The sequence below is a fragment of the Sebastes umbrosus genome, chromosome 4 (genome assembly GCF_015220745.1).
Source record: "Sebastes umbrosus isolate fSebUmb1 chromosome 4, fSebUmb1.pri, whole genome shotgun sequence".
Taxonomy (NCBI): domain Eukaryota; kingdom Metazoa; phylum Chordata; class Actinopteri; order Perciformes; family Sebastidae; genus Sebastes; species Sebastes umbrosus.
Genome location: NC_051272.1, coordinates 38280423 through 38302534, shown reverse-complemented (window position 1 = coordinate 38302534; position 22112 = coordinate 38280423). Strand labels below are relative to the sequence as shown.

General features: G+C 42.2%; 1 protein-coding gene and 1 long non-coding RNA gene across 2 annotated transcripts in view; one reads left to right on the top strand and one right to left on the bottom strand.

Moving 5' to 3' along the window:
• Nucleotides 1-13029, top strand: part of tango6 (transport and golgi organization 6 homolog (Drosophila)) — a 55823-nt gene extending 42794 nt beyond the window's left edge. The window contains exons 16-18 of the mRNA XM_037766972.1: nt 617-768; nt 4148-4261; nt 12657-13029. Coding sequence (XP_037622900.1) covers nt 617-768; nt 4148-4261; nt 12657-12833 — 443 coding nt within the window. The 3' untranslated portion in view covers nt 12834-13029. The remainder of the gene's footprint in view (nt 1-616; nt 769-4147; nt 4262-12656) is intronic.
• LOC119486679 lies at nt 9732-22112 on the bottom strand. The gene is made up of 3 exons (XR_005206578.1): nt 22041-22112; nt 13570-13637; nt 9732-9862 (listed from the first exon to the last, which is right to left on the bottom strand). It is a non-coding gene; the product is annotated as an uncharacterized LOC119486679 (long non-coding RNA).

Genomic DNA, 22112 nt, shown 5'->3' with positions numbered 1-22112 from the left:
AATATCTGTCATTGTGCTGTGTTGGTAATTGATTTAAAATAATAAATATATACATACATTTGCATAAAGCAGCATATTTGTCCACTCCCATGTTGATAAGAGTATTAAATACTTGATAAATCTCCCTTTAAGGGACATTTAGAACAGATAAAACATGTGCGATTAATTAACTATGGATGCTATTAAAGCTGCAGTGGGTAGAATTGGAGCAAATCTGATTAAAAAAAGTTATTTTTATAAAACGGTCACTATATCCTGATAGTAGTGCATGAGACAGGTACTTTGAAAGAAATCATGTTCCTCTGTGTCCTCGGTGCTCCTAGACCGAAGGAAAACAAGCAGTCAGAGCTGATCTGGAGTCTGGCGTCCATATACTGCCTACTGCAGGTTTCATCGCAATTAAATATTTGAATCGATTGACAGCCCTTCTTATGTCACATGATACAAGTTTATTTTTCTGATGCTGCTATATTTTCCACAGAAGATGCAGGCTGCTGTCAGCCAGGGACTCAGAGAGCTGATATCTTAATTGAACCTGATAAATAATAAGGTCTATATGTTATTACTGGAAACTAATCCGTCTGCCTGCTCTTCCTCCTGTCTCGTCCTTCTCCAGGGGAACTGGCGCCCCACCTCGGCCGTCCTCTGGTTAGCGTTTTCCTGCAAGGAACCAGGGATACGGACCAAAGCGTCCGGGCCAGCAGTCTGTCCAACCTGGGGGAGCTCTGTCAGAGGCTGTACTATGCCCTAGGAACGCTGGCTCAAGAGGTGAGAGGGAGAACACTTCCTCCTGGAGGAACTAGGTTTTGAGTACAGTAGTAGCTGTACATGGTAACAAGTAGGACTTTGTATTGGCAAGAATCTGGCGATACAATACGTGTCATGATACTGGGGGTGTGAATCTTTTGGTGTTGGGTTTCAAAACGATTGCTGATTTGAGAATTGGTTCTTGATTCAGTACATAGGGGTGCTAATGTCAGGATATACTCCAGTCCGCTGGGCTCTAACTATGGCATGAAAGCAGAGTAAAAAAATTAATTTTTGGGAGTTGTGAATCGATTCAGAATCTTAGAGGTAGGGCTGTCAATCAATTCAAATAGTTCAGATTAATCACACTTTTTTTTATCTGTTCAGAATGTACCTTAAAGGGAGAAAAGTACATAAACAAATATTTGTTTGTGCGCATGTGTGTGTGGGCTGCACAAACACACATACAAGCCCACTCACTTTGATCAGGGTCTCAGCCCACAGTCACACACACACACACACACACACACACACACACACACACACACACACACACACACACACACACACGCACACGCACACACACACGCGTGTGTGCGTGTGTGTGCGTGTGTGTGTGTGGGCATGAATAAGCAGCTCTGTCAGCTGGAGGAACAGGGGTGCTTATTCATGAACCTGCCCACTTTTGCTTTTTCACCGTGTGTGTGTGCGTGTGTCCCATGTTGATTTGGAGGTCTGACCAATACATCAATAGATCCAGTTTAGTTGGTACTAACCTCAGCAGTGTGGGCCTGCAGCTGATTCAGGATGCAGCACAGCTCCATATTCAGCTGTGTTTCTCACCTACGATCACTAACTGTGTTTCAGCTCACGGTAACACTTTATAATAACCATCATTTATAAATGGTAAATAAATAGTTAATTCAACTTAGTTAATAGTTATTTTAATGTTAAATAACTCAAATATAATAATAGTAATAATAACTTTATTTATATAGCACCTTTCAAAACAAGGTTACAAAGTGCTTTCCAATAAAAGCATGATCAAAGTAAACTCTGGAAAACAAGTTTGGAAACTTTTGTTTGGTGGATTATTTCTCTGTTGGCTGACCTGCAACGAATCCTGGTTGAGGAATGGAACACCATCCCACAGCAACGTGTGACCAGGTTGGTGACCAGCATGAGGAGGAGGTGCCAGGCTGTTGTGGCTGCATATGGATCTTCCACCACTACTGAGGCTCCTGACGGTGGATTAAATGAATAAAGTGTAAAATAGCCAATATGTCTTGTTTGTTCCTTGTTACTGATAGAGAGTTCAATCATCCAATCCACCAAACAACTCAAAACAAGAGTCAACACCAACAGGAGAATACACTGTTTACCATTGACGGAGCATTTTGGCAAATTTTTCTTGGGCGCTCCCCACATAACCAGCTGTGCTGCTCATCCCACAAATACATTATCCTTACAAGTTGGACATCATTGTGAAGGTAAATAAACAGGCTTTCCAACGATGTAAAATACAATGACCATTAGCATTGTAACAACAGAGAAATAATCCACCAAACACAAGTTTCCAAACTTTTTTTTCCGAGTTTAATTAACTCCCAGAACTTAAAATCTAAACAAAATAAAATCATATAAATAGTTACAACAGTGCGCCATCAGTTAAGAAAAAGCCATAATATAAAAGTGAGTCTTAAAAAGAGATTTAAAGGAAGATACTGAGTTTGCCTGGTAGGGAGTTCCATAGCTCAGGGGTCCGGACAGCAGAAGCCTGGTTGGTCACCTTTGTTGACCAGTTTGGATCTTGGAACTGTTAGTAGGGCCCTGCCAGAGGATCTCAGGCATCGATCAGGCTCATAGGGAGTCAGCAAATCACCGATATAGGCAGGAGCCAGACCATTCAAGGCTTTAAAAACCAGCGGTAAAATCTTTAAATCAACTGTAAAACTCACAGGTAACCAGTGAAGGGCAGCAAGGATCGGCGTGATGTGGTCACTTCTCTTATACCAGTTAAAGTATAGTTAATAATATTGACTAATTATTAGTTATGCTATAATTTATGTTATTTTAACAGTTTATAACATTTTATATACTATATCAAGTGCTTGTTAATGATTACAAAATGATTTGTAGACCTTTAAGGAATTTTTTTGTACAACATCTATAAACATTAATTAGATAGTTAGTTTGTCGATGGTTAATAATTGGTTTGTAAAGCATCTTTAAAGGGACTATTCGTAAGATTCAGAAATGCTGCTTAACAGCGACACCTGTGGCCTTGAAATCAACGAAAGTCAGCGTCGAGCTCGCGCTTGCTCGCTCTAAATATACCTGAATGAGCATCGCTCAAAACAGTGAGGAGACACACGTCAGCTAAAAGCACAATATCACTCTATATTTCAGCTGCTTGGCAGTAATGTTAGCTGACCAGACGAAGGTCTCTCCATGAATCAATGCTGATCCTAGTGTTGGCTTTTCCTGCTCAGTGCAGGCTTCAGCAGCGGGGCTCCTCAACGAGTTAAGTTATTGCCTCCCAACCGCAGCCGAAGACACCGGCACCCGGTCGGTAACGAGACGATAACGTAACTCGTTGAGGAGTCCCGTCACTTCACAAGACACGGGAAACCTCTGTTGGTCTGGAGGAACTGCAGCAGTTATTTCTGCACAAACGTCCCCTGTGCATTCACTAGATATTCTCAGAGCTAAACTAACTCTTCTGCAGTGTGGAGTCTAGAGGTGGAGCGAGACAGCGAGGACGCGCGCGCATTCTGAGTGAAGGAGAGCAGGCAGCGGAGACGAGGCTCCGGCCAAACGTGAGCGCGCATATGCGAACGCGCATGTGTGCCGACCCGCTACATTTATACGCTTAAAAAGTTACAAACAGTCCCTTTAAACATTATTTAGATAGTTAGTTTGTCGATGGTTAATAATTGGTTTCTGATTCATCTATATATGTAATGTTTATAGAAGTTTTAAAAACGATATCTTAAAAGTTTACAAATCATTTGGTAATTATTAACAAATACTTAATATAGTATATCAAATATCATGTGTACAATAATAAACTGATAAATACTCATAATGTAATTATTATTGTCTCTTATCAGCTATGATACAATTTCAATGTTTGTTAACAGTGAAATAACTATTAACTAAGTTTAATTAACTATCAATTTACCATTCATAAGTGAGGGTTATTATAAAGTGTTACCCATCTTTTTGCCTATGCTCTCATGTTTATATCACTGTAAATGTCACTGTATACTACTATAAATACCACTGTACATGACTGTAGATATCACTGTACATGACTGTAGATATCATACGTGTGTGTGTGTGTGTGTGTGTGTGTGTGTGCGTGCGTGTGCGTGTGCGTGTGCGTGTGCGTGTGCAGCTCAGCTCCTGTCTGACTGCTCTGATAAAGACAGAGAAGGAGGCAGAGGTGAGGAGAGCCGCTGTCCATGTTATCACCCTGCTGCTCCGAGGCCTCAGTGACAAAACCACCCAGGTACACACACACACACAACTGAGCATGCAGGATACACTCTTGTGCACTATCCATTTTACATCAAACCATACAGAACATTTCCACAAGCAGACGTAAATGACCTGTACACTGTGAACAAGTCGCTCTGTGCCTTTGAACTGTTTTCATTAGGACCTGAACTTGATCGAAAATGTCCCTACTGTTCACTTTGACCTTCAAGTATCAATCACTCATTCTAGTATTCCCCAGGTGTTTGTTCTCCCTGTTAGATTTACAAAGCACCCATCTCCCCCCCTCCAACCAGCAACAGGAAATAAGTGGTGTTCTCATAGCTGGTAATATTCCATCAGGACGCACCGTGCTCTCAGGTGGTCTCAAAGATTCCAGGGACAGAAGGCTGTATGCTGAAAAGTTAACCTTGATTGATAATAAAAGTGAAGTTTGTGATCAAATGTCAGTCTTCAATCTAATATGAGTTCATGTTTAGAAGGGAAACTGCAGATGTTAGGAAAATGATCTTCAATTTTGTAATATTTTTGTCAGTGAGGAAGAAGGACATTTCTTTGTTATTGGCATTCTGACAAAATGAAATATAATATATTTTCCTGTATTTGGCAAAAAGAACAGCTGAACTTTGAGGACTGAAGAGCCACCTGCTTTTTCTTACTCCATTTTTAGCCTTTAAAGCAGCAGAAGGTAGAATTGGAGCAAATATGAATCAATATTCTGTTACTGTAATGCCTATTTCTCTCCTCAGATGTTCTCAGAATCATCTTGTAGTGTACTGTTTAGCTGTAAAATGAGAAAGTTTGTGACCCGGCAGCCATGTTGAGATCTGTTGAGGAAATACCAATCACCGCCCACCAGCTGGAGCACAGCCAATAGGAACGCTCTCTCTCAATGAAATGACCTGTGATTGGTCAAAGTTTCCTGTCACAGGCTAGATGTTCTAAAGCCTGAAAACAGAGCCATGAGGAGGAGCAGAAGTCTAGTTCTCTCTCAGAACACCTGAATTACAATATGCTGAAGGTTATTATGGGATTTTTGCCAAATGATGCCAAAAACATTCTGCCTACTGAAGCTTTAACTCATGTATTAATCGAGAGAATTCTCAATATGTATTACAAACAGCTATAAGACCTCCGCTGATGAGCTGCTAAACCTACTGTGTACTTTGGTCAGTATTCTAAGACTGACGGGATGATTGGAGCGTGTGTGTGGATACATGTTGGTAAACTTTACTCACTCGTGTGTTTACTGTAGGGATGCACCGATACCGATGCCGGATCGGATATCGGTGACAATGTGGCCAATCTATTCAATTCAATTCTGTGTTAGTTCGTTCTGTTGCTATATAGTATGTTTATATACTATATATATGTTATATATATGTTATATAGTATGTTTACATACTATATAACATTATAAACAGGAATTTTAATTCCCGTTTAAGTTTTGACCAATTTGTTGCTGAACTGTAATTCCTGTTCATTTAGAAGATTTTTTTTTTTTTTAAATGTTATTTTTTTGGGGGCATTTTTTAAGCATTTTTTATTGATAGGACAGTGTTGAAAGGGGGAGAGAGAGAATTGACATGCGGAAAGGACCACAGGCCGGATTCGAACCCGGGTCCACCGCTGCAAGGGACAGAGCCTTGGCGATACATGGGCGCTCGCTCTACCGACTGAGCTAACCAGCCGCCCAGAAGATTTTTTTACGAAGTTGCTGGTGTATAATTTATTATTTTAAGTAAAGGATAATGTACAGCTAGCAGGTCATTGTTGTGAAAGAATCAAGCAATGACCCGCTAGCTGTACATTATCCTGCTTATTACGCGGCTACTTACTGAAGAAATCAACATTTTGACACAAAAACGGTCCTCCAGAGTCTGACATCAGAACTGCACCCATAGCAACGGCCTGTAATACATAGCAATGGTCTGCTATACAGAAATTACAGACCGCAGAACGCCGTGATTGACCAATCAGAATCGAGTATTCAACACAGCTGTGTAATAATAATAAATAACAATCAGGTATATGTATTTATTTGTTACATTTAGTGTTACGCAGTTAGAAAAAGCAATGTTTAAGTCCAGCCTGATGTTTAAGTCCAGCCTGATGTTTCCTTACACATAAAGAGTGATCCCAGTCTCTTCCAAACAGTGAGGCATACAGCTGATTAATTAAACACTAGTATCAGATCGGTACTCGGTATCGGCCGATACCCAAATCCCAGGTATTGGTATCGGCACTGAAAAAGATGGGTCGGTGCATCCGTAGTTCACTGCCATTGTATCAACAAAGACACAGGGCCAAAAGGTCAGAGTGGTCAGTGAGGACCTTCTCTATCACCATGGTTTAAGAATGTCCCCTCTGTCAGAGGGAACAACTGTAAGAAAACAAGAATAACTTAGAAGAGTTTTCTGTTGTTGGAGACAGAAGGACTCCATTTGTCTTCAGGCTTTAAGCGGGCTGAATAACGTGGTTCAGGGTGTGTCTTTGAGAGTGAGAGGCTGTTGTTACAGAGCTGGACGGGTCCTGTAATCTAGTCCCAGGTTCCCTGTGGTCATCACTGGGGTTATAGACTAAATGTTAGCTTCTCACCAAGCACAGGAAGGAGACTCTCTCCAAACACCATGTTTGACTCTCTTTCTCACTGTTTCACATTCTTCACTCAGTGCAGTGTGTAGTTACTGCAGTGTGACGTGTCTGCTGAAGTGTTGCTCTTAGATAGTCGACCACGGGGTCCAGACTAATCACATCACAGTTCTTCTGCGTCCTGAAATGGAGGCAGCACTGACTGGATTTCCTAATTCACTGATCACTGTGCAGGCTTGAGGGTTCAACACGTTAGTAACTCTACCAATATATGTATTCCTAGTGCTGTAAAGGCCCAGACGCACAGAGCGGACATCAGAGAACTAGCGGCGATGAAGGACGACTGTTGCATCGCCTCACGTTACCTTTGTCTTGGCCGACAAGTTGCATTTGAACACACCGCAAAGACGGCAGCTGACGGCCAGTCAGCACGTACGTTCTGCTCCTGGTGAGAGGGAATAACTCTCAACACCAGCAGGAGGCGGTAGTCTGCATTCATCATTCAAAAAGAGGAAGAGTGAGGACAGAGGATATACAAGCCGTTGTTATGATACGTACGTGAAACAAAGCGGCGTCTGTTGACCATTTTCACACCACTCTCACTCACCGCTGAGCTTCATTCCAGATGTTCATGTTGCTGTGAAGATATCTGTGTGTTGGAATGATCAGATGAGATGAAGATGAACAATGAGAAGAGTCTTCTGTGTGTCCTCTTGACTTTACTCGTTGGCTTGTTTTCCTCACTTCTGTTTCTCTTCTCGTGCACTGATTGGTTTAATCTGAACAGACAATCAGAGTGATTTCTCTCACCGACGGGCACCGCCACTGATTCAACATGCTGAATCGGCCAAAAAACCTCCGACAGGGGCAGATTAGAGCCGACGGTGAAGGACACACCGTGAAAACTAGACAGACGCTCACTGATGGGAGGAAGCATAATTAGCAGAATGGAAAGCACTGTCTTATCACCGGCTGCGTTAATCAAATGAAAGATTAGATCATCAAAATGCAACAGTAGGACTCTTTTATGTCTTTTTAATCTTTTTGGAAGACAGTGGAGGTCTTTGTCTCTAGCACTCTGTCGAGCTTTGATACACAGACAGTGCTTACTGTAGAAGGAACAATTCATTGTGCTCTTTTCACTGGGTTTACTGGTGATAAAAGATAAATTAACATTAGCGTTATCCTTTCAATCGCATCCCGTCTGGCTCCAGTTGAAATCACTGGAGTGTTCTATCAATCAGAAAGATCTGCACTGAGTTAATCTAGGAACAAAACCTAATCAATACAGTCTCTCATCTTTAGACCATAGACCGTATATAAGAACTGGACGTAGACACTGTGACGTCACCCGTTGGTTTGTGGACTACGATTTTAAAGCCTTGAGTCATTTTGGCCGTCGCCATGTTGTTATTTTGCAATCAGAGGTGACACAGAGGGAGGAGCTAAGTACAGCCGAACGCTGAATAAGACACTTTTAGGCGACCGAAAAGGTTCTAATTAACCTTGATGAAGTGAAAACACACAGTGAAAGGGTTAAAGTTATAAGACGAAAACACGGACAACTCCCAGACCGGACAACGCCGTGGTAGCGACCTGCCAATCACAAGGTAGCCCCGCCCTAAAGCATCCCCTGCTTTATGGTCTGAGTCTAAATGGGACCATAATTTACTAAATGGACATCATGCTGTATTGAAGAAGACTTGAAACTAGAGATTGAGACCATAAACTCATGTTTACAATGTTTACTGAGGTCATAAATCAGAGGCCTGTACTACGAAGAGAGTTCAACATACCCAGGGTATCTTCTCCTTATCTGGTCTAACTAACTCTAACAAACGAGATCAGGCTAAACAGTCTTACGAAGCTGGTTATCAACTCAGTAAATCAACCCAGGGTTTCTCAGTCTGGTTATGAGTGCGTTCACATGAACGGGGTGTTTGCAGCATCTGACCAATCACAGACATGAACAAGTCTACAGACTTGCAGACAGACAGGCAGAGCGGCACATTTTACAAAGGAAGAAACTATATTAGACGAATACGAAGAAGTTAAACACATAATCCAGGCTTAAATTAACACAGTTGAAGCTGCCAAATGCAGGAAGGACAGCTGGCAAAAGAAAAATATGCCGATGTGTGAATGCGTAAATTAACAGACTTATTAATTAATTTAACGGAACACTCAAAAGTCAGATATAATCGTTCAGATACATACAGTTTTTGGAAGAGTAATGGATGAAAGGATTACACTTAATTATGCCCTATAACACTGATATGGCGTGTATGACTAGTTCAGCCTTCTTTCAGCTGCGTCCCGTCTCCGGCGGTGTGAAACGGACTCAAGATCAAAAAATAAATAAATATAAAAACATAATTCAAAGCGGTAAACACCCACAGCATAAATCCAGCTGTTCTTCCTGCATCTGTCAGTTTAAACAGTGTTGTTTTTAGTCTGATTATGACTGTAACTTCTTCATATGTGTGTAATATTATCATACGATCCGCACACCGAGCTCTGATTGGTCAGTAGGCGGTGCTTTTATACGAGTTGATCTCTTATCTGGAAGATAACAGGTCAGGTGTTCAGCATCAGTTACCATGGTGATCTATCCGGTAAGAAGTGAACCACCTTCGTAGGACTGAAAACCCTGAAGTTACCTCGCTAACGCCACATCCTGCTTCGTAGTACAGACCTCAATTGAGAAGTAGGCTCATTTTCTTATAGACTTCTATACAACCAGAGGAGTCGCCCCCTGCTGGCTGGTAGAGAGAATACAGGTTTAAAGTACTTCCGCAGTGGCTCCACTTCTCTGACCCGGAGGTATCCCACTCCTGCGGTAGCCCAATAGAAACACACCTATATGTGAGCTGCTGGCCGCTGGCTCAGGTGTGATGTGTGATGATGTCTGGAGCCACTGTCATGACAGTCAGCTATCCAGCTGCTGGTCCCGGTCCCAGGTCCTGGCCCCAGGTCCTGTCATTACTGGAACAGCTGGAAGGGCAGCACCAGCTGTACATGGCTAATGATACACAGAGAGACATGAGAACAGATCAGAGGGGCAGACCAGAGAAGAACAGCAGGCCAGGTGTAGTGGTGTGGATGGTGGAGGAGGTGTTGGGCTGGCTGGGAAGCAAACAGAGACAGAAGACCACCGAGGCAGGAGTCAGGGAATCCACTGATCCATGGAAAGCCTTAAAAATGTGGTTGGATGCTGTTGAGGTTATAAAATCAAGGCTCATCCTGGTAGATTTGGTGACAACTGTGATTACCGTGGTAACAGCAAATGTGGTTTAATAATTCAGCAAACATTTTTTGGGCAGCTACTTTGTCAGAAATACAACAGAACAGCAACTGGTGTATCTGTTTACAGTCAATAATAATTAGTCTCATGCTGCACACGCTGCCAACAGCAGGACGCTGTAACAGGAGTCGGTTACCTTGCAGAGGAGTTGGAGTAAATACAAATAATGACTTAATAAATAAATAAATATGTCATTAAATGCAGCAAAAATAATATTAAAAATAAATTTTGGCATTAATGAATAGATAAAGTGTGACATAAATTGTTATTTCTGTTGTAATTTGCTTCTTTATTTATTTATTTTATTATTTTTGAATTTATTTTTGCATTTATTTGTATTTATATAATATAAATAAATGCAAAAACAAATAAATAAATAACTATAAAAGTAATGAAAAATAAATGCATAAATAAATAATCAAATAATCTCTGTCAAAAAATGACCGCTGTCCGGTTTTGTAGATAGATTTTTGATGATGATGATTGATCAGTGCTAACCTGAGTGACAAATTCACTGTTTTCTGTGACTGCCTTACAGTCAAAGACACCCTGTAATAACCTAATACAGCTGTGGGACAGCTGTGGCACAGCAAACGGTAAACAGTGAGGCTGATATCAGATATCAGAAGATAACATCGCCCCGAGTTAACCCTCTGAGACCCACAATAGACCAATAGAAACAGCTTTTAGGTTGATATCATTTGTTCCACAGATTTGGTGCTAAATTTAACCATTTTTTTTACCACTGGAGAATTGATAAAAATGATCAATAATCCCTCCATAATACCACATTAAGACACCAAAACCTTGAGGAACACCAGAGAAAAAGCTATGCTGTGATTTGGGATCAAAAACTTTTGACATTTGGAGATTTCTGCATTTTTCTGTGATTGGATGGCGAGAACTTCTGTTGTGTAAACTGCTCAGAAACCCCCTTATTGTCAATCTAGCTAGGAAAGCCATCCATCCTCTGAATGCTCTAGGTCTCTAGTCTGATCCATCCATCCTCTGAATGCTCTAGGTCTCTAGTTTGATCCATCCATCCTCTGAATGCTCTAGGTCTCTAGTCTGGTCCATCCATCCTCTGAATGCTGTAGGTCTCTAGTTTGATCCATCCATCCTCTGAATGCTCTAGGTCTCTAGTTTGATCCATCCATCCTTTGAATGCTCTAGGTCTCTAGTCTGGTCCATCCATCCTCTGAATGCTCTAGGTCTCTAGTCTGATCCATCCATCCTCTGAATGCTCTAGGTCTCTAGTTTGATCCATCCATCCTCTGAATGCTCTAGGTCTCTAGTTTGATCCATCCATCCTCTGAATGCTCTAGGTCTATAGTCTGATCCATCCATCCTCTAGGTCTCTAGTCTGGTCCATCCATCCTCTGAATGCTGTAGGTCTCTAGTTTGATCCATCCATCCTCTGAATGCTCTAGGTCTCTAGTTTGATCCATCCATCCTCTGAATGCTCTAGGTCTCTAGTCTGATCCATCCATCCTCTGAATGCTCTAGGTCTCTAGTTTAAGCCATCCATCCTCTGAATGCTCTAGGTCTCTAGTTTGTGGCTGTAAAGTTTCATGAGGCTGTGATTCTCCTAGAGGTCACCACAGGTCATTTTATACAGTGAGGTCAATGAAATGTCTCCTATGGGGACTAACATCATCACACATGAATACAGTTGGGCTCATTGGATCCACAAGAGTCTCAGCTTTACAGTCAGACCCACTTTATGGAATTCAAGACTGTTTAGGGACCCCAGTATGCAGAAATATTCAAATACACCATTTTAGAATATGAGATAATAACACATTTATACTGCATGAAAAAAGCTGCATGTTTTTGCCCCAAACTGCATGTGATTATCATAAAGTGGGCATGTCTGTAAAGGGGAGACTCGTGGGTACCCATAGAACCCATCCACATATCTGAAGGTCAGAGGTCAAGGGTCCCCTTTAAAAATGGCCATGACAAAATTTAGCACAGGTTGCGAGCGTTATTTTGCCTCCTTCACTACAAGCTAGTATGACATGGTTGGTACCGATGGATTCATTAGGTTTACTAGTTTCACATGATATATATATATGTATCTTCTCTCTAGTTTTAAAACTGAGCCGCTACAACCTGAAAATCACAAGTTGCGTTAATGCGTTAAAGAAATTAGTGGCGTTAAAACAAATTTGTGTTAACACGTTATTTTCACGTTAACTTTGACATCAATGTTGTTTGTTTTGGTTTTTTTTTATTAATACACCTTACATTTAACTTCCAGGTTTATTTTTTCTTGCTCTGCCCACCTGTACTTACACACTGTAGAGAACTTCTAGTTACTTATAACTTGGGCCTTATTTTAGTAGTTTTGCCCCTCAGTTCTATTAGTAATTACCGAGTTAGTTGCCAGAATTACTTGGATGAGAAAACAAAAGAGGGCAGTATTAACAAGCTGTTCACAGTTGGTCTACAGACCAGTCTAACATGTTCCATCAGTGTAACCTCCGTCTCTCTCCTGTGACTTCTCTAGGTTCTCAGTGATGTTTTGTTGGACCTGTACCGAGCTCTAAAGTGGGTTGTTCGCTCAGACCCGGATGGCGTTGCGGTGCTCCATGCCCAGCTGGCTCTGGAGGAACTGGACGACGTCATGAGGAGGTTCATCTTCCCTGAGCAGAAGCTGGAGAAGAAGATTGTTGTCCTGCCATAGAGCTCAAATGTTCGGACTATATTTTGATATGCTCTGATTGTAGGCAGCACTAGTTCTGCCTCCATGTGATGTGGATTTATGGTGAGGACGTTTTAGAACTAGAGGCCAATAGTCTGTATCTCTCCTTAAAGAAAGGTACAGTGAGCCTCTACCATCATGTTCTACTGTACTACCAAAATAAAGGTTTAAAAACATACTGTTCTCCATTTTTATTATAGAGTATACAAACTGTTTATACTGATACTGCCACTATCTCACCCAGGATATACTGCCGAATTCAAACAGCTTATTAGTGATCACATAGCCTGGATGGAGGAAAACAAGAGGGCAGGATTGTCTTAACCCAAAGAGACAGACAATAGACCTGTTTTTGTCTTTTTTTAGGGGAGTCCAGGGGGTCTTTAGGTAGGTACAGGGTCCAGGGGTTTTTTAGGGGGAGATAGCAGGTCAACAGTAGATGTCATATAGAAGTGGTGTACATCATCTCAAAGCTGGAACCTGAAGATTCGTTAATGTGGCCCGGGAAAGGGAAGTTTGGGGTCACCTGCTGGAGCTGTTGCCCCCGCGACCCGACCCCGGAAAAGAGGTTGAAGATGAGTGAGTGAGTAGTTCATCAGTGTGTAAAGTTCTTCTGGTCATAAATCATACGCAAATGCAACAGATTCTCTTAAAGCACTCGATGTAAAATTCTAAATCACTGCAAGAATAGCATGTTAAAGCAGAATTGTCTTCTTACCTCCTTGAGTCAAGTGCAGACCACGAGTTTTGGGTTGAAGAAACCGATCTCACAAGCTCACCAGGGGGCTATTTCACAAAAGCAGAATAAAGATATCCAAGATAAGAGAAAGCGAGGCTTGACCAGAGAGAGTTCAACATATCCAGGGTATCTTCTCGTTATCTGGCTTAACTAACTCTAAAAAACAAGATCAAGCTAAGCGGTCCTACGACGCTGGTTATCAACTCAGTAAATCAACCCAGGGTTTCTCTGTCTGGTTATGAGCGTGTTCACATGAACAAGGTGGTGTTTGCAGTATATGACCAATCACAGACATGGACAAGTCAACAGACAGGCAGAGCGGCACATATAACAAAGGAAGAGCAAACTATATTAGACAAATACGAAGAAGTTAAACACTTAATCCAGACTAAAAGTAACACAGTTGAAGCTGCCAAATGCAGGTAGAACATCTGGAAAATGAATGAACTCCCGATGTGTGAATGCGTAAATAAACAGACTTATTAATTTAACGGAATACTCAAAAGTCAGATATAGTCGTCTAGATATAAATAACATTACTATATGTAAAGCATGGATGGATTACACTTTTTTTACCCTGTGATTACATGGTGGCGTTTATGACTAGTTCAGCCTTCTTTCAGCTGTGCCCCAGTCTCCGGCGGTGTAAAACAGACTCAGGAGCAAGTAAAAACATAAATATAAACATAACACATAATTCAAAGCAGTAAAAACCCAGAGCATAAATCCAGCTGTCCTTCCTGCATCTGTCAGTTTAAACTGTGTTGTTTTTAGTCTGATTATGACTGTAACTTCCTCATATTTGTGTAATATTATCGAACAATCATCGCACCGAGCTCTGATTGGTCAGTAGGCGGTGCTTTTATACAAGCTCTTATCTGGAACATAACCTGCTCCGAAGCAGGTTAGGTGTTCAGCATCAGTTACCATGGTGATCTACCCCGGTAGGAAGTGAACCACCTTCGTAGGACTGAAAACCCTGAAGGGTTAACCCTGAAGTTACCTCGCTAACGCCAAATCCTGCTTCGTAGTACAGACCTCTGGTAGTGAGTTCATCCTGGCTTAATGCATTTCACGTTGTCCAGGCCAGGCTGCAGAGGAGCGATTAGGTTGAGCCAGGTGAAAGTAATTTGGATTGATAAGCATTCACAGCTCTCTACAACAGACCACGGGGTCAATCACAGACTTACTGATGCTGGAATGGAGTAAACGTATTCTACGCACTTTAAACCCAGTGAGCATCATCTACTAATTAAAGCGAAGTAAAGCATAAATGTGTAAAAAGGAGACACGGCCGTCGGCTGCTGTAATAAAACAGCGAGAAAACAACGTGGCAGATTGGATTAACTGAATGTGTAAGTAGCCTACAAATATACAAACCACTGCTGTTAACTGAAACCGTCATCATTAAACAGTTCAAGGAGTTACTGTCACTTCACCTTAAAAGTGAGCGGTGGAAGTTAATATATTATTTAGGAAATTTACCATGAAGATTACTTACAACCACTAATCCATAATGCTAGAATATCACAAATACTGTATAGATAGATAGATAAAGATAGATCCCGGCTTAATACGCTATCTAGGTTTTGTGAAACAGCCCCCTGGTTTGGTATCATTACTTTGGTTTTCTACACAAACTCAGACTTGCGTCCAAAAGTGCCTGTTTGGAACAGGCCCGTTGCTTGGCCTCCGGTGTTGCTGCTTGCAGCTTTCTCAAGAGCCGCTCATCCAAACAACTTCACACTCAACACTGCGGCAAAGAGTCTAGAAGCAAAGAGACAAAATGCCGCTGCTTTTCTGACAACAGCTATCAGATGACACTGATAATAATCAGTAATAATGGATATATTGGCTGTAATTCATCACTTTTATTATCTTCTAATTCCCTGTATGGCTGTATGCTGTAAACCTGTACCGTGGTGGATGTATTATCGTCTCTGTTCCCAAACAACCGGCTATCGGCCAGTAGCTAGTAGCGCTAGTAGCTAGTAGTTCTAGTAGCATGACATCAACAGGATTTAATGGAGTTGTTTATTTACTAACACGCAGTGCAAAAGACCAGGACACAACCTCTTCTACATCCATGGTCTGTGGTCTAGTGGACCCTCTTCTACATCCATGGTCTGTGGTCTATTGGACCCTCTTCTACATCCATGGTCTGTGGTCTATTGGACCCTCTTCTACATCCATGGTCTGAGGTCTATTGGACCCTCTTCTACATCCATGGTCTGTGGTCTATTGGACCCTCTTCTACATCCATGGTCTGTGGTGTAACGGCCCTCAGCCAGACAATGGTGAAGCGTACTGATGTTTCCAGAAGCCTTTTATTTATGTTCAGCCGTCAGCCATATTTTGAACACAAATTCACTTTGCTTTCTGTAAAATCCTTCCTTCAGAAAACACCTTTCTTCCTTAAACACCGTAAGAGCTAAAGGACAGACAAATAAAATAAAATGAGCTCTTACTAAAAATGTAAACATTACAAACCTTGTCCATATACTGTATTTGCAATACATATTAGCATTAATCAAACCATAAGCCTAATATGTGCACATGCTAGAAAGCTAGCATTACAGCGATGTCCATGATAAGCGAATGTTACCAAGACCGTCAGAATGACAACACAATTAAACACACACACTGTAAATGTGTCCACCTAAATCACATAATGTTACTGCATATAATCATAAAACATATTAAACACACAATACCTTGTTCCCGTAGTGGCTAGGCACTTAATTATCAGTTTATGATGACAATATAGCAGCAAAATTGCGTGCTTTCCCTCCTTCAGTAAATCTCCGTAGCAGTATCCTTCTTCCGCCAGGAGGTGGCGTCAAAATAAAACTCACGTAATGTAAAAAGGACGACTATCAAAATAAAAGCTTGTAGAAAGTAATTACCTTATAAACAGACCTTAATACACATTTAGGAGTCATTTACACTCCCACCAATCATTAGTGCATAATAGAACACCATACAGTTTGTTTTAAGCACGAATGATTTATAACTGAAAATGACCTTCACTCTTAAAGGAGCACAGGTAACTTGTGCCAAAAACTGGAAAACCTTTATTAGCTATAGAAGATTAAGAAGGAGGTATTATGAACTATACGGAGGGGGAGGCAGACTTAGCAAGTCTCCAGCAGCAGGACAAGCTTCTGGACTGGGCGCTCGACTTCTGACATCTTGTGGAGACGCTCACCTTTCTTGCCAAGCTTTCTGTCACCGAGGCAGACTTTAAATCCCCTTACTAGTCCGTCCTTGTCAGTAGTGGTCTCTGAGATTCTACCCAGTCTCCACTCATTCCTGTGCACATCATCTTCCTTCATCATGACAATATCTCCAACTTGCAGATTTCTTTTTGGGGTATGCCAACGCTGTCTGAGAGCAATGTTGGCAAGGTATTCCTTTTGCCATCGACTCCAAAACTGTTCCGCAAGGTATTGAACATGTCGCCACCTTTTCCGGCCATACATGTCTTCTCGGACGAATTCACCTGGAGGAGGTAAGGCCTTGACAGACTTCATAGTCAGAAGATGATTAGGGGTGAGGGGCTCGAGACTATGGGGATCACTGAGGTTGTTAATGGTCAGTGGACGACTGTTGATGATTGCCATTGCTTCATAAAAGAAGGCTCGTAGCGAGGCATCATCCAGCCTACCACATGAAAGGCTAAATGTGTGCATCAGGATGCTTCTCACTGTCCTAATCTGTCTTTCCCACACCCCTCCCACATGGCTTGAATAGGGTGCGTTCATGTTGAAGTCGCATTGTTTCTCTGCAAGAAATGCAGCCAGCCGGTCAGCATTAACTTCCTTTAAAGCTTCTTTGAGTTCATTTTTGGCTCCAACGAAGTTGCTTCCCTGATCAGACTTGATCTGACATACAGCGCCACGTATGGCAATGAAACATCGAAGGCCATTAATGAACGCATCAGTTGACATGTCGACAAGCATCTCAACATGAATGGCACGGGAGCTTAGGCAAGTGAAGAGAAGTCCGTACCTCTTGTTCTCCTTTCTTCCTTGCTTCGTAAGGAACGGGCCAAAGCAGTCCATTCCGCAGAAAGTGAATGGGGGTGATGGTTCCACATGCTCAGGGGGTAAGTCAGCCATCCTTTGCTCCTCCGTTGGTTTCCGAGGCCGTCTACATGTGACGCATTGACGAATGTAGGATGCTACTGCCCAGTTGATTCCTGGAATCCAGTAGCCGTTGAACCTGATTTCATTAATGGTGAGACCTTTACCTTGGTGCTTCATCCTGTCGTGGTGATGAGCGATAACCATCCTTGTGATGTGATGATCTTTGGGAATGATTGCAGGGTGCTTGATGGATTTGGAAAGAGAGGCATTGCACAGTCTTCCTCCCACCTTGAGGATACAATCTTTGTCAAGGAAAGCATCGAGAGAGTATAATGGATTGTGAGATGGTAGGGGAATCCCTCTGCTCAGCAGTTTCAACTCTTCTCGATACACGTTTTCCTGTACGTCTTTGATTATGCAACGTTCTGCATCTTCTCATTCTGTTACAGTAGTGAGACTGTTTGACCTGTTTTTCCTGATGCACCTTAAAATGCGTGCAACAGATCGAGTAGCCAGTGACCAAGATGAGATCTTAGACAAGCGATCAACGAGGCTTACTCGTTCTGTGGTTCTTGTGGTAAGTGCTAGAGCACTTCTGACTTCAGGATCACCGATTGTTAACTCCGGAATCTCATCTGCTGGCAGCTTCATTTCTTTGTTCCATAAGAACATAAAGTACCATCTCTCACCTTCACTCCCTCTATCTTCGATTTGCTCTGCCTCTCCATTTTCAATGACTTCCTCCATGAACTTGACATATTGCTTAACATTCCCTTAACAGAGACTCTGTGACACAGACCTCTTGTGCTCAGCGAATCATCACCTTGTGATGAGCGCCCTACAATACTCCATCCTAAATCCATCCAGCACAGCATAGGGTTCCTCGTTTCCTCCTAGAATGACTTGCCTCGGTGCCATTGCTCTGGAGCAGTTGTAGCCTATCAGAAGGCCTACTTCACAGTCCTTCAGTGGTTGGATTTCACCTTCGATTTCTTTGAGATGACTCCATTGTTTAGCCGTCTCACAAGTTGGAATGTGAGCCCGGTTCACCGGTATGTGGTCCTTCGTATAAACAGCTGATAGATTGATTTGAATGGCAGAACTGTATCCCCTTATACAAAGACCAGAAATTCTCTCACTTGTGACAAGCGTGTCCTTTCCACTCAAGGTGGTCAGCTTCAGCTTCACTGGATGCTTGTCAGCAGTAAGACCGTGGCTCACTTCTTGGTCAATGAAAGTCGTATCATTTTGTGTGTCGAGTAGAGCATAGACAAGTTTCTCAGCGGTTGGATTGTTCTTAGATGACACCCACACTGGTACCACCATTGATGTACTAGATGAGCCTTCTCCTGTTAAGCTGAGTGACGTGGCAGCAGCACTTTGATTTGTCCCTGAAGGCCTTTCCTTTCTATAGTTGTCGTCATGGAGAGCTGTAGGATGCTTTCCCTTGCAGGTGTCACAGAAGTGACGATGACGACAGTCTTTCGCGTTGTGGCCAGGTTTTAGGCATCCATAGCAGAGTTTTTCTCCTTTACATAGTTCCGTCGTTCGTTCAACAGCATCTCGGTGAACTTGAAACATGTATTAAGCTGGTGTCTATTGTCTTGGCACAAAATACATGGTAGCTTGACCTTTCTCTGGTCTGACCTTTGGCCTTCACTGTCTGTAACTCTTTGAGTTGTGAGAACACTGGCCTTGTTTCTCTTCATGTCTCTGAAATTTCTTTTCTCTGCGCCAGAGTCTGATGAATGAAGAGCACGAAATGACGTAATTGGATTGCAGGCAATCTCAGCTTCAGTTGACATGAATCTGGCAAAGTCCTTGAAACTTGGAAATTCTTGCTTCTCGTTCAGCCTTTGCGTGACTTGTCGGTTCCAGCGAGAAGCTGCCCAGTCTGGTAACTTATGAATGAGCTTCTGATTCTCTTCACAGTCATTTAATATGTCGAGACCTTTGACATGGGGAATGGCATCTTGGCAGATGTTCAGAAAATCTGAGAGTTTTCTGAGTCCTTCAGCGTCCTTAGGTTGAATCTTTGGCCAATTTGTGAGTTTCTCTCTGAATGCTCTCTGAATAGTGAATAATGGCTGGCCATAGCGACTATTCAGCCTATTCCAGGCATCTTGGTAGGCATCATCGTCGTTTCGGTAGAAGGTGCCATCTAGAACTTGGCGTGCTGGGCCACCAACATATTTCTTCAGATAGTAGAGTTTTCCAGCTAGAGCAATTGACCTTTGGTCAACGAGTGAGGTAAACACTGCTTTCCATTCAATGAACTGTATTGGATCACCATTGAAGACAAATGGCTCTGGAACAGGGAGCCTATTTAAGGCTATGCCGCCTTGAAAGACCTGAGCGAGAGCGGAAATGTCAGCATTGGAGTGTGTTGCAACATGGGATGGATGTACTGCAGATGTAGGCATATTTTTTGCTTCCTTGTTCCTTTCATTGTTAATGTGGGCAGGAACTTCGCGTCTCGTCTCCTTGTCGTAGACATTCAGCTTAGCTTGAGCTGCCCTCACTTCCTTCTCTGCCTGTAGTCGCTCCAATTCACGTTTTTGTGCCTCCAAAGCTTTCCGTTGTTGTTCTTCTAATTCTCGTATCAGTTCCCTTTGTCTTTCTTCCTCTAGCAACATATCATACTCCGCTTCCTTCGCAGCCAGTTCAGCTGCTGCATGTGCACGTATGGCTGCAATAGATGAAATCAATGAGTGATGGTCGGACTTACTGTGACTTGTCAAGGAAGCAGAAGAGCCATAGACAGACCTTGCAAAATCACGGTAGAGCAGATCATGAAGGTGGCGTCTTTCCTGTTCGTCATTAAACTCATCCTCCTGGTCTACTGTTCTGCTGTAGGCAATGGTGACGATTTCTGTGGTTACTGATTCACATGAGTCAATCCGTCTTCTTATGTCAATGGAAGGTATTGCAAGATCTCGAATTCCACAATACATGCTCATTATGTTTTGCTTACTTTGCTTGAGTTCATCGATGAGAGGCCAGAGCTGACTCTCTGGCATGTACGCCTTAAGTTGATCTCGTGCTTTGCGTACAAGGACCTTCCATTTCTCATACATGGAGAGCAGCTTTTTCTCCCTTTTCTTGGCCTCTTCACATCGAAGTGCTTGCATTTTTTCCGTAGTGTGCCGTGTACGTTCAGAGCGTCGGGGACCTTCAAGTGGCTCATCAGATGTGTCTTCCACTGTGTGGAGCTCACTCCGCAATTCTTGAAGTTCACACTGCAAACCAGCCGTCTGCTCCTCCGACTCCCCCTCACTAATTGGCTCTGCCATTATTAACTTAAGTAATGAGATTCTTAAGATAGAAGAAAGCTGTTAAACTCGGATATAATGAACCTTTGCAATAAACAGCATAAACGTAAGATAGCAGAGCATTAGTACGAAAACAACTAGCACAGATGCAATGATGTAGAAACACTCAAATAACTGTATAACAGTGTAAATATACAATAAACACAATTATCAAAGTACTTGAAATATAGAGTCCAAAAAGTGTCAAATGTCCTTAATTATTAATAGTCCATTGATCTTGTGAGAATTTGTCAGTGTAACGATGGTCCTTTAATTTTGCTGCAGTTGAGGTGAGTATTAAACGTTCACTGGTTCAGTCCAAGAAAATCTTTTTCCGTGGCTCACCTTGTTGGCAGTCTCAAAGACTGTATAATAGGGTAATACTCACAGTTCTGCATCAATGTCAGTGAATATGACTGTACTTGACCATTGCATCGAAACTATATTGCAGAGTAGATCAGGCTGCTGGCTGGTACCATGTGCTGCTCCATGAATCCACATGGACAGCTAGTGGCCGTGTAGCAGCAGCAGGCACGCTGTGAAGACCCTCCGTCGTGGCCCGTCGTTGATGCAAGATGTCGTCAGGATCGATGAGGGTCAAGCTCTTACTGTAACGGCCCTCAGCCAGACAATGGTGAAGCGTACTGATGTTTCCAGAAGCCTTTTATTTATGTTCAGCCGTCAGCCATATTTTGAACACAAATTCACTTTGCTTTCTGTAAAATCCTTCCTTCAGAAAACACCTTTCTTCCTTAAACACCGTAAGAGCTAAAGGACAGACAAATAAAATAAAATGAGCTCTTACTAAAAATGTAAACATTACAAACCTTGTCCATATACTGTATTTGCAATACATATTAGCATTAATCAAACCATAAGCTTAATATGTGCACATGCTAGAAAGCTAGCATTACAGCGATGTCCATGATAAGCGAATGTTACCAAGACCGTCAGAATGACAACACAATTAAATACACACACTGTAAATGTGTCCACCTAAATCACATAATGTTACTGCATATAATCATAAAACATATTAAACACACAATACCTTGTTCCCGTACTGGCTAGGCGCTTAATTATCAGTTTATGATGACAATATAGCAGCAAAATTGCATGCTTT